A 12,518-nucleotide genomic window follows, 5' to 3' on the forward strand; every position below is an offset into this window, starting at 1 on the left:
AGGGGATATGTGCAGGTAAAGAGAAAGATTCTGCCTAGCAGAAATGTACCACAGAAGAGGTAGAGTGGGGACAATGAACAAAAGTAAGAATGAGAATATATTTATAGCTGGATTACTCATGTAACCATCACTAACCAGGTTCTGTCAGGTTTGTGCATGTGTGTATATGTGTGGCAGGCTATAAGGGATTTATTAGATGAATAACACAAATTCATAGTACTCATCTTTATGGTAATAAACTACCAATGACTGATCATTTTTTTGCTCTTAGTTACTTTAATTATTTTATTTTACCTCCTTCCTGAGTTTCTCCAACCTATTTAAAAACAACAAATTATCCAGTTTCTCCCTTGTAAAAAATAACTGCTTTCTTGGTGACAGCTTGGGCAATTTGGCTATTATTTCATCTCTCAAGCATGTGTGTAGGCGAGACCAGTACAGATTTTGCCACTGTGTTTTCATTCATTACAGAATACTTATAAATCCAAATAATCCATTTTTTCAGCTGCCCTCTTTTATACTTGAGTTATCTGGCATGGAAACCAGAAGGTCAGTAAAAAACAATAAAGATAAAATAAGAAATATTTCAAGGAGGAACCTTTTGTTTATTGGAAAATAATAGGCCAAAACCAAGTTGAGCTTTGAAAAATCGTTCCAAAAGAGGACTCTGTAGTTTGAAAACTCTGAGTGCTTACTACTGAAAAATTGTGAAATTATCTACCTAGTAAAGAAGGTATTTTTGTTGTCCTGATTTTTGCAGCTGCTAACCATGGCTTCTGTAAATGTGATTCTGTTGCTTGTTACTGTGATATTTTTTCCTTTTTTTCCTTTACCTTACCTCAAGTTAATATTTTCACAGGTAGGTTCAATTCCTTCCTAATAGTTCCCATAGTAACTTGTCTCACAGTTTTATCAAGATCAAAATGTTTTCTACTCAGAATACATCTATATTTCTGTCTCTGTTGATATCCTGTTTCTCTGGTTTTGTTAGTTATCTCGGTGCTGATGAAACCCCAAGATTTTCTTTTCACCTTCTCTACTCTGCCTCTTTTCTTCCATGTCCCCTCCTTTACCACCACGATGCTGCCTGGAATTTCTAGTTTTTTCATCCAAAGCACTGCTATATGCATCATGTGAGGTTCAAACTGTACCAGTATTGTCCATAAAAAGGTTTTAAACTGTGCCTTAAAAATGAAAAAGCTGTTTTTCTCTTCAATACTGTTAACAACTAGAAACTATATTAGAACTTTATATAAGAAATATAAAATGTCTCAATTCAGTCTTTTAGCAACAGATATGATTTTTTGGATGAATCTTTCCCCATAATTTTCTTGCCCCATAATTTCTTTCTTTCCCCTTATTTAATTAAATATCCTGACTACTCTTCAGCTAAACAGGGCCTTTGATGAGAAGTCTTGCAAAAGAGCTAATTCTCAATTTGTTCTCACTCAGACCCAGAACTATGTTCTCTAGAATAATTGTTTTTTCGATAAATACTGAAACTGAGACTAATAACCCTATAGAGAAGTTGAAACTACGATTTCTTTTATTTACAGAGATCTCTCTTTTGGTCTCAGCACAAGCATAGTAGTACTGTAAAGTCATAAATACTGGACTGCTAACATTCTTTTTTGATTAAGAATAAAGGGTTTTGAAGCTGCAAATTTTGAAGGCAAATACATGTATGTGGGCTTTACTGTGAAAAGTAACTCCCCACTGCCCTGAAATTGTATCAAGTTTAGTTTTCCCGCTGTGAGAATTTTAGGCCTGCTATTCATCTTACATATATTCAGTTACACTGAAGTGGCAAATTGCTGAACATAATCATATCTGAGAGATTTACCAAAGCTGTGGGTTTTTTATTTTTTTATTTCTTTTTCTTTACATCTGCTGTCTATTTTCTGCTAAGAAAAATACGGTTCTAATAACGTTCCTTGTGCAGTAAGAATCCTTCATATTTTTTGAGCTATGTTTTCTTAGCCAACTACAGTGTAACCAATATCAGAACTGGTCAAAGCTGTTCTGTTTCATATTAGATGTTTCAATAGGCCTTTGCCTGGAGTTATTTTACAGAGAATGAGCTATTGAAAAGATGGACAGCATTATCACATGCACCCCAAAAAAAAAAAATAAAAAGAGAGAGAATAAGAGCAAAAAAAGAGGATATATATGAGTGAAAAAAGTGTTTTTTTTTATAAAACAAAACTAAGTTTCTTCTCCATATATCTTAGCATGCTTTATCTGTGATATATTAATTAGTTGGGGAGTAGCCTGAAAATAATTGTAAAGCTATATTTACTTGTCGAAAAATTTGAATGCCATGAAATACATCCGTGGCTATGGTCCATAAAGTACAGACAACAGTTTTAGCAGTCTGCCAGCTAGTAGCTGTGAATAGCTCATATGGCAGGAATACAACTGGATATCTTCCAGTCAAATATGCCCACATGATACTCAGTTGTTTAAAATGTATATTTCGCACTTAAACTGTCTGTACCTCAGTCTGTCTTTTGAGAGGGAAGTCACATGGAAACTAAGGTAAATTAGGATCTATCTCCCAGAGTCCAGGACTCAAATACCATGTAGATAAGTGTCACAACAGTTGTGTAAGTATTATGATAGATATTTGGGTTTTCTTTTGCATGCCTTGGCTGACGAAGCCACAGGGAACCCATGTGAAATTATTGAAAAATCTTTGAAAGAAGGTTTGAAAAGTCTTTGAAAGTCTTTACTGGAAGTGTTACTCAGGTCTTGAAATAATGAGACCACAATTTTTCAATGGAAATGAGACTAGAGTTAGTGTATGTATTTCATTGTCCTTACCTTCTTCACTAATCAACGGGTACTTACTAGTTTTGCTTTGTGGTGTTTTGTTTGTTTGTTTTTTTTTCCATTGAAGAGGCTTTATTTAAAACATTTTTCTGAGAAAAGCCAGCCTTAACAGGTCTTTAAGCAGATTGCCTTCCTGATACATTTTTTATTCCTATTTACTATTCTTTTTATCATTTTTATTGTTATTTCTCTGGCTTTGGTGAAAGATAAGACTTTTCCTTCTTATCAGTCTGAATTGTAAATGATATGATTAATCAAGAGAAATAACTTGGCTTTAAATAACTGAATTGTGTGACATATGATAGCTGACAATGAGTTACTGCAGGAGCTAGAGTTTGAGAAGAAAGAAAAGTATTTGTGAACCCGTGGACTTAAAAGCATGCCCGAAGGTGATAGATTTGTGTGTCTTTATTGATAGCTAAATACAGTTTGAGATCTCGGTTCACATTGTGCTGACCAAACCCAGCAATTATCAGGAGGTTGCTTGGCTTTTCTCTTCAGCTGAATGAGCAAAGGCACTAATGGAAAGCAATGTCTGACAAATATGTCCGTGCACATATACAGGGCATGGGCGAATGAGGCTGAGCTAAGACAAAAAAAACGAGCTGGACTCCTCTCTCTTAGGCATCTGCTTAGCTCACCCTGAGGAAAAGGTCTCAATCAGTTGGCAACTGACAGCTTGTTAGGCCTCTGGTTATGTTTGATCAGGTTATTAGTATGCCTCTATAAGCCTGTATGTGTGTGTATGACTGTACAGTGTGTGTGTTTATGTGTAGATAAGCAGGAGAGAGCTGGAGATTCTTTTTGAACAACCGTACATAGTGTTTTTGAGAAGTTTGGGTCTGAAACACTACAAAGGACCTTTGTGTGTCTTCTTGGTAAAAATTAAGCCTGTTAGATCTGCCAGCAGCAGTTATAGAAGGCCCTGAGGTGCTTTCTCGTTGCCTGTGGAGAGGGATATATTTCATGTGATACTTTCTACCCTTTTTTTCCCTGAAGACGTTACATAAGGGTCTAATTATTAGGGATCTGAGTTTTCCTTTAGCAGAGTGAGATTGAAAGAAAAGTGCCATTTTACTTATGACACTATATATTTTTTTCAATTAATTAGAATTGTGGCAAATGATGAATATCTCTTTATAGGAAAGACATGGTTATAATTTTCTGCACTGTGCATGACTGCATGAGTGAGTGGTACAAAAGCTGGCATTTAAGGCTTTTTTTTTTTTTTTCTTTCCAGAAGAGCAAACATTCAGTACCAAAATCAGAAAGCAGATTGAATAGCTTTTGAAACTTCACATGCTGGCAAAGCAAGATGTGCAATTGTCCACGACAGTTGCTTTCTTCTGATTTGCCTTTGCTGCAATAACTGTCCTCAAACTAAACTGAATTTGTATTTTTTCCAGGCATATTGTAAGCACATTATGGAGTTAGACTGTGTTCTGAACTTTGGCAGAGGATTCAAAGTTCTTTTTACCTGCTAACTTTGCTAACAGTTTTCACTGGGGGAACTATGAGTGCACAAGCACAGCCCCAACTGCTGTGTTAGTGAGGTGGTTGCAAAACACGAGTGCCAGCTCTCTTGCTGACAACAAGAATGAAACAAATTAATCCATTTAACAGAAGAGTTTTGGCTGACACAAAACGTGGGTTTGTTTATGCTTTTCCTAATCTTCATAGCAGTATATGCGCAGTTTAGACTTGGATTTACTTCACTGTAGCCAGAGGTCTGACATTTCTAAGGCAGTCACTATTCCATCATAGAGTCATTGAATCATAAAGGTCGGAAAAGACCTCCAAGATCAACCATCCCCTTACCACCAATGTCACCCACCAAACCATGTCCCTAAGCACCACGTCCAACCTTTCCTTAAGCACCCCCGGGGACGGTGATGCCACCACCTCCCTGGGAAACCCGTTCCAGTGCCTGACTGCTCTTTCTGAGAAGAAATTTCTCCTAATTTCCAACCTAAACCTTCCTTGGCACAACTTGAGGCCATCTATATTTATCCCTCTTAGATCATAGTGAAGATTGTTGTGTAGAGTGTGGAGCAGAACACAGCATCCACTTTAAACTTAGCACACTTTGGATATGAATTTTTGTATGGATTACTCCCAAGAAAGCAAACTTTGGTGAGGGAGGGAACCTTGACAATTCTGTGGAAACTATTCTTAAAAGGGCTGATAAAAATAATTTGGCTTCCTTGTTGCTAATTTTACCCTAAGGGCCCTTATCTAGTACATCAATTTTAATATTCTGCAGCCTGAAAGATAGTATTCATGATCTCAGCCTCTGAGTGAATAAGGAATAGCAGTATGGCAACCCCTCTATGCATTACATGCTCGTAAGTCAAGCACCCACCCTTCCAAAATCAGAAGGTAATAATTATTTAGAAATAAGTAACCTAATAAATAACACATCTTTTCAATTTAATTTTTGATTACCTTCTGTCTATAGAGTCTTTAGGAAAAACCTGGGTCATATTTTAAAGTCAGATTTCTAACCCTGCAGGCAGGGTTCTCAAATTGTACGACTGAAGGATCGGGGGTTTAATGATGCATATGATGAAACACCATAGGAGGTGACAGCACAGCAAGTGTATTATAAGAATTTATAAAGCAGCACAGTGTTTTTAAGATGCCAAAGACTGACATGAGAGTTGCATGAATATATTAAAGGATATTATAATATAACACACAAACGACTAAAATTCTAGATAAAGAATTTAACAGATCAGGATTTTAGGTGAACTAGTAATGAAACCTTTTTGGCTTATTAATTACCAAAGTACAGCTCAATGGCAGAAACTTATTGGCCTGTTTCTACAGCATGTTTCTTTGTCCATCTTGTGATGAATTAGGAACCTGTGTCTGGTGTCTTGCTTTGAGGGCATTTATTCCACAGAAAGCATTTCCAACAGAGGCCTTCCGGGTGACCAAGAATGCAAAAAAAAACAACCACTTTTTTTCTTCAAAGATAATCCCTTCTACCCATTATTTCAAATGCCAGAAAAAACAAAAGTGTTTTACTAGTTAGAACAGACAGAAAGCAGACATGGAAATGACCAACCTTAGACATGAAGGGCCTGAGCTGTCATTTCAGCCTGTCCCTGTAAACTATTAAGCATACTGAAGTATTACGTACAAGTATTGCTACACTGCAGCTGTGCTATGTTAGAAAACAGGTTTTAGAGACCTGTGACAACTGGTTTAAATTAGTATAAAGTTAATCATAGTATTCTGCTCACTTTCAGTTCTACTTTATAATCCATCTAACCCTGTCTGTTTGATAGAATGTCTAAGAAATCTTCATTTCTTATATTTGCAACCTATAGGATCTGAAGTAGGGGAATAGAGAACCGGAACAAGACTCCAGGGTTATCAAATTCAGCCTGTAATTTTAGCCCCTGCCCTTTTTCTGCCAAGAGTTACATCATGTGATCCCATTTTTAAATTAATCAAACTATCATTAAAAAAAAAAAAAGAAGAAGAAGAAGAAGACTTTTTTCCTCTTTTTGCTTCTGTTATGTTGGTTGGATGATTGCTTTACAAATTGACTTCCTAGTAGGAACTATCTCCTGATTTCTGCGTATCTGTATTCATGGACAGTTTTTAACTTTGGAGTTTGTACTGTCATTAAGAGAGTGTTACGTTTTTCTTGTTCTTCATGCTTCTCGATGTTTTTCTCTGTCTTTTTCTCCTATCCTTCACTTGCTAAGATAAACTATTTAAGCACTTCTAATCTCTCTTACCTTCTAATCTAATTTCCCACCATCTCCATAATTTCCCTCTTACCTGTTTTCATTTGATTTCCAGAACATTGATGAGCAGGGTTATCCACTTTTATCCAGGTGACATGTCAACACTGCCTTCTGTAGTGGTATTGAGATTCCCCATTCCAGCTGGAAACATCTCACATGAATCACATTTCTTCTTGTCCTTTTTGAAGCCAGATCACAAAGGCTTACCGAGATTGTGATCAATTAATACATGGCTATTGTTTTTTCCAAAATAAATCTCCTGTACCATTTTATAGAAGATATTTTTATTTCTAGTCTTTATACCTGTGTTTTCAAAGAACTTTTTTTATTTTTTATTTTTTAAATTATTTCTCAGGTTCTGGCTCAGTATTAGTACACTCTATTTTCCTCTTTCCAGCTCATAATACCATGATGCTTCTCCAGCAGTCACAGGAGAATTGATGTAACTGATTTTAGTATAAAGCTTTAAGTAGAACAGCTTTGTCCTCACAATCTAAGGATTATACTATTTTCAGGTGATTGCCCCTTATGGCCCTGAAAATGGGAAAAGAAATTAAGATACAAAATCCCCATCTCCCAGGTCTAATTGTGGGGAGTGCCTAAGAACAACATAGTGTCCACATGTAGCTAGAGACTGCATTCAGTTTCCACCACCACTGCTCTTCAAAAATTCAGAAATCCTACCTCTGGTTTTGATCAAGGCATCCTTTACAGTTTCGTTTTTTCTGCTTACCTGCATTTTAGGTCAAAGCCAACTTGACAGCTGGAACTACTTACATTGCCTATTTGTAACAGGCATGGCATTCTGGTAAAAGCTGAAAAAAAATCAACTCAAATATAAGAATTTCCATGAAAAATCTGGATTCTGTTTTTAGTTTATAGTGATGACGTTCAGCAGTAAGATGTGTCCAGGATGTGTTATAATGCACAGGAGCACAGGATGTTTGCTCCTCTGTCTGTTGGAAATAGAAACTTCCTGTTAATTTAACATAGATATTAAAATTCAGACTTGTTTCTGTTCTTTTTAAAGTGTGCTCACACAACTACAGTACTGAAACTGGTGTGCTAACATCTCCAAACTATCCGAATAACTACCCTGTCCGGACAGAGTGCATATATACCATCACAGTGGGAATAAACAGACAGATTGTGCTTCGCTTCACCAACTTCACCTTGGAAGGGAATAAACGCTGTACAGAGGATTATGTAGAAATCAGGCAAGCCTAATTATTTCTGTTTTCCTTATTACTGATAACCACCAAATTTATCCAAATCCACTCAAGCACATTTGGAAGCTATAGTTTTAGCTGTATGCCTGTGCTGTCAGGGTGAGAAAAGGAATTAGCCATTATCAGAAAACTTTAATTGCTACCTTCCCAAAGTAGTGTGTGTGGACTCTGGGACTCTGTTGCCCTTCACTGTATTTTGGTTGTTCCTCAGAGCAGAAACAAAGAGTTTTATTGCTTGTTTTATGAAATATTTTTTTATGATTATAGTCTTTAAAGAGCAATTTTCTGTGATGTAGCACTAGGGACATGCATAATCTGTGATACTGAGCTATACTGGTATCACTGTTAATCTTAGGATATTGACATGGTGATTTCTAGTAAATTTTAGAGGACAGAGAAAAGTACAAGGGGGAGAGGGTAATACTTGTAGGAAAGTTAGCTGCATGCTTACAATACAGCTTGTACCAAGTAAGTAGTGCACTGTGTTGCTGTATGGGATTTGCACTTTGAATTGTCAGTGCTCCTATTTTTCTCCTCCTGAGCTAGCTCTCTGGATGAACCATAGCTGCAGAACTGCAGTGTGTTTTTTAACTCTGAGTGTGCCATGAGCTTTCATGACCTCAAGGAGCACCACGATAGAACTAATTCTGAACATTATACCAGATATTGGTTGGAATGAGATTATAAATTCCTGCTGTTTGTTTTCAGCTGTACATACAAACTGGAGAAAGTTATGAAAAATTGAAAGACTTTTTCAATATTTTCTAAGTGAAGTGTTTCATTTTAAAACAACAATCAGAGATTAAGCTTAACCTAACTTTATTTTAACTGTTACAGCCTTAATTTGGGATTGATCTGAATTACAGCAGTTTTCTTATTCAGTTTTTCACCTCAAAAATTGAAAAGATTTATTTATTACATAGATCTAACTCTGATGTCACTGTGAAGAACCCAGCAGTATTAACTAGGTTTTCAGATAGTGTCAGAACATCACCAAGTGTAACTCAGCACATTGCTGCTGTCGTAACTGGATTTCCATGAGATGTCTCCTCAAACTTGATACCATTAAATGGTGTAGCTAGATTAGTTTTAGTTGAGGTGCCACTCTGGGTTCTTGTCCTGAGGTATCCTATGATAAACTACATTCAGTCAACTAAGAAAATGTTCATCTGACCACAGCTGCAGGGGCTGAGAGGCAAGTGAGAAGAGGTTCTGGCACAGTTCTTCAGCTGCTAGTAACCTGAGATAGCAGCAAGCAGTCTAATCTGGGAGGGTGACAAGAAAAAAGACCTCTGAGAGTTGCAATATCTAAGCAGAAATTTCTCTCAAAAGCAAGGATAAACCTGTGAAAATACAATTGAAAGAATTACTGTTCTCTTAAGAAACATCATATCAAGATGACATATCTGAGTATAAATGTGCTTATTATTGTTCTATTGACCTGTAAGGGTATTTGCAGTATGATTGCCTGATATGAAATTATATAATCTTTATGCTAAGATTATAATGCAATTGATAAACATGTTGTTACCATCTTTTTTATTCCCATGAGATACGTGCAGCACAACAGAACATTGGATGTGCATCCTGATTAAAGTATTATAAAATGTTACTGAAAATATTACTTTATTGAAAGATTATGGATGGAAATAATTGGCTGTAGAAACAATTGTGAATGCATCTTTCAAAGTATGCATCATATGAGTTCTGAGAAATGGATTCCTGTTTGTGTGGTGGCAAATAAACATATTTTTAAAAATAAATTAGCTCATCTGTGTTTGTGCCAGGTGAGACAGTGAGAAGTGAGAATGTTGTTTTTTCTTCAAATTAGAAGTTTACTTTGGTTACACCATTGACCGCCACCTTGTAGAATACAGACAAGGTCCTGCTTCTGCAGCATTGAATACACTTGAGATACTTCTTGAGACTGTCAGTGTATTGACAGCTGAGTTTAGACACTGGACATATCCAGAAAGCAGGTGCTTGTGGTAGGACCTCTTACCACAAGCAGTGAGACCTTTCCAGTATTTGGTAGCTGTCTTTCTGTGGAAGATGAAGAACCAAGTTTAGTCTTTCCCGGGCCTGAAAGAATTCCAAGATTTTTTGCTGTGTTAATATTTCTCACACTTTCCCTCTTTGACCCAAGGTTTTTATTCTCTGTCATTCTAGAGATGGAGGCTATGAAACTTCTCCTCCTCTTGGAAAATACTGTGGTACAGACCTGCCTCCTGTTATAATCTCTCATGGTAACAAGCTGTGGATAAAGTTTGTAAGTGACATATTTGGCACAAGACAGGGATTTTCAGCAGAGTGGGATGGCACATCAGCAGGTAAAATGAGTATATCAAGTATAAAACCATTTTGCACATCTCATTGATCTTTCTTTTTATTTTTTTATTTCTCACATTTTCCCCACATCTTTTCTGCTTCTCATCTCATAAAATCTCTCTGCTAATTATATAGCGGCATATAGTCAGGTTATTTAGATCAAGAACTTAACTTTCTTGATGTATGGGCTTTGTTTTTGTCCATGAGAAGGATATACTATTCCCTAGATTTAATATAGCATCAGCTTTCACTGGTGTTTGGGAAAGTAGTGGTAAGGAAGAATTTAATGAACAGGTTTTTATTTGGAAAGTAACTATCAAACAGGAGCAGTCTATAAATTAGATGGTTAATATTTCTAGGTGCTACTGGTTCCCTTCCACTTACTGTTGTCTTAATGAAGATTTTTGGTTTATCACTCAAGACATTCAGGACACGTGAAAGAACTCAATATTGTGAATCTCACACATCACCTCTAATTCTCCACTGCTTTTGATGTTAAATGTTGGTTTGGTTTCTTTGTCATTATCAGGTTGTGGTGGGACTTTGATGACAGCTTCTGGCATCTTCATGTCTCCCAACTACCCTATGCCATATTATCACAATTCAGAGTGCTACTGGTTGCTCAGAGGAAATCGAGGAACCCCATTTGAAATCCAGTTTGAACAGTTCCATCTAGAGAACCACCCAAAGTGCAACTTTGATTACCTTGCGGTATGTACCCCATGACCCTTTGCTCCACAGGAGGCAGCTAAGTATGATGAATGCAGAGGCAAAGAAAAACACATGGCTTTGGTCTTTAAATGTTCATATGTGAACAGACCCAGAATAGGAAAGCTCCATGCTACCTTCATACCTGGTGCTCAGGGACATGGTTTAGTGGGTGACATTGGTAGCAGGGTGATGGTTGGACCAGCTGATCTTGAAGGTCTTTTCCAACCTTAATGATTCTGTGATTCTGTGGTTCCATATCACAGAGCAGCAAGAGGAAATGCAGTGGCGTCTGTAGTTGCGCAAAGTAAGAAAGGCATTTATGTCTAGATGGGCCACTGAAACAAGAATATGCCTCCATCTATTAAATTCACTGTGTTTTGGACCAAGGACTAAGTATGGTCTCCTAGCAAATTACAAGGAAAATGGCACAATAGTGTCAATAACCCTATTGTTAATCCCAAATTCCATATTCAAATTGTTGGTAAATTATTTGAATATTTTTATTAGAATTGAAATGGGGCAGTTTTTTCTTATCAGTGAGTAAGCCCCCCCCAAACCCACCAGTATTTGATTATTGGCTTCCTGTTTTTCCACTGATTTGCTTGTTTCTGAAATGCCTGTGAGGCTTCCTTTGAGCAAAAAATAGAATTTAACCTCTCTTGTACCCAGAAACAATTCCCTAAGCAGACATTTGGAAGGCGAAATTACTTGGATTTGTAGTGCTACCAGCTTTAGTAAATTCAATAGTCAGCATTGTGCTGTCAAAGTTGAAACAGTTCTAGTTCCTCAAATTCTGTAGCAACCAGCAGAATCACCAAAATTATATTTAATGGGGGAACTAACACACTTTTCTGCCTGCTTCTAAATTCTCTACCCTTTTCTCTCTCTCTCTCTCTCTTTTTCCATTAAGGTATATGATGGCAACAGCAGCAATGCTAAACAGCTAGGTAAATTTTGTGGGAATCAGATACCACAACTCATCCGTTCAAGTGGAGACAGTGTGTACATAAAACTAAGGACAGATAGCAGTCTGCGAGGTGGAGGTTTTTTAGCTAAATACAAACAAGGTAAGTAAGCAAAACAAGATAAGAACATGTTTCTATAGTTCAGCTTGGTCCTGAAACTGTCTCGCAGTCCATGATCTTATTTATTCATGAACAGGGAACAAAGCGTGGAGCATATCACTGACCTAGATTCTTTAGTCTGCTTCAGTCACAAGACACAGAGAACTAAAAATTAACTACCCATCTACCCGTCACAGAGATAATCTCTTCCCTAGAAGAAAGCTGGTGAGGTGGCCCTGCTGCTATTACTTGTATCAGTGGTACTTTCCACTCCAGAGTTACTCAGAATACCAAGTGCTGGAAGTCCCTAACAGGGTAGATTGGACTGTTCTTTCTCGTCTGTTTACAGAGTCTTTTAATAGAGACCTTTTAATAGACACCTTTTAATAGAGAAGGCAGATAGAATATAGGCTTCTATGCCCTTCTAGCTGCTGTGAGGCAGGATGGCAAAGTATAAAGGTGTTACCTTCAGCCCTCGTGGATTATTGCGGGTGCTTGGGTTCATTTAGCCTACCTGGAACACTTCAAAGAGTTTCATTTTTTATATTTTGTGGTAAGGGTCACAATTTTCTTGCACACATTTTTATGTACAA

The 12,518-nt window shown here is 37.0% G+C and overlaps 1 protein-coding gene across 1 annotated transcript in view; it reads left to right on the plus strand.

Moving 5' to 3' along the window:
• CUBN (cubilin) overlaps nucleotides 1-12,518 on the plus strand; it is a 142,519-nt gene that overhangs the window by 26,083 nt on the left and 103,918 nt on the right. The window contains exons 23-26 of the mRNA XM_080581470.1: nucleotides 7,624-7,810; nucleotides 9,992-10,152; nucleotides 10,680-10,861; nucleotides 11,772-11,928. Coding sequence (XP_080437596.1) covers nucleotides 7,624-7,810; nucleotides 9,992-10,152; nucleotides 10,680-10,861; nucleotides 11,772-11,928 — 687 coding nt within the window. The remainder of the gene's footprint in view (nucleotides 1-7,623; nucleotides 7,811-9,991; nucleotides 10,153-10,679; nucleotides 10,862-11,771; nucleotides 11,929-12,518) is intronic.

This window comes from Anser brachyrhynchus, assembly GCF_964034855.1.
Source record: "Anser brachyrhynchus genome assembly, chromosome: 2".
In the NCBI taxonomy this organism is placed as follows: Eukaryota; Metazoa; Chordata; class Aves; order Anseriformes; family Anatidae; genus Anser; species Anser brachyrhynchus.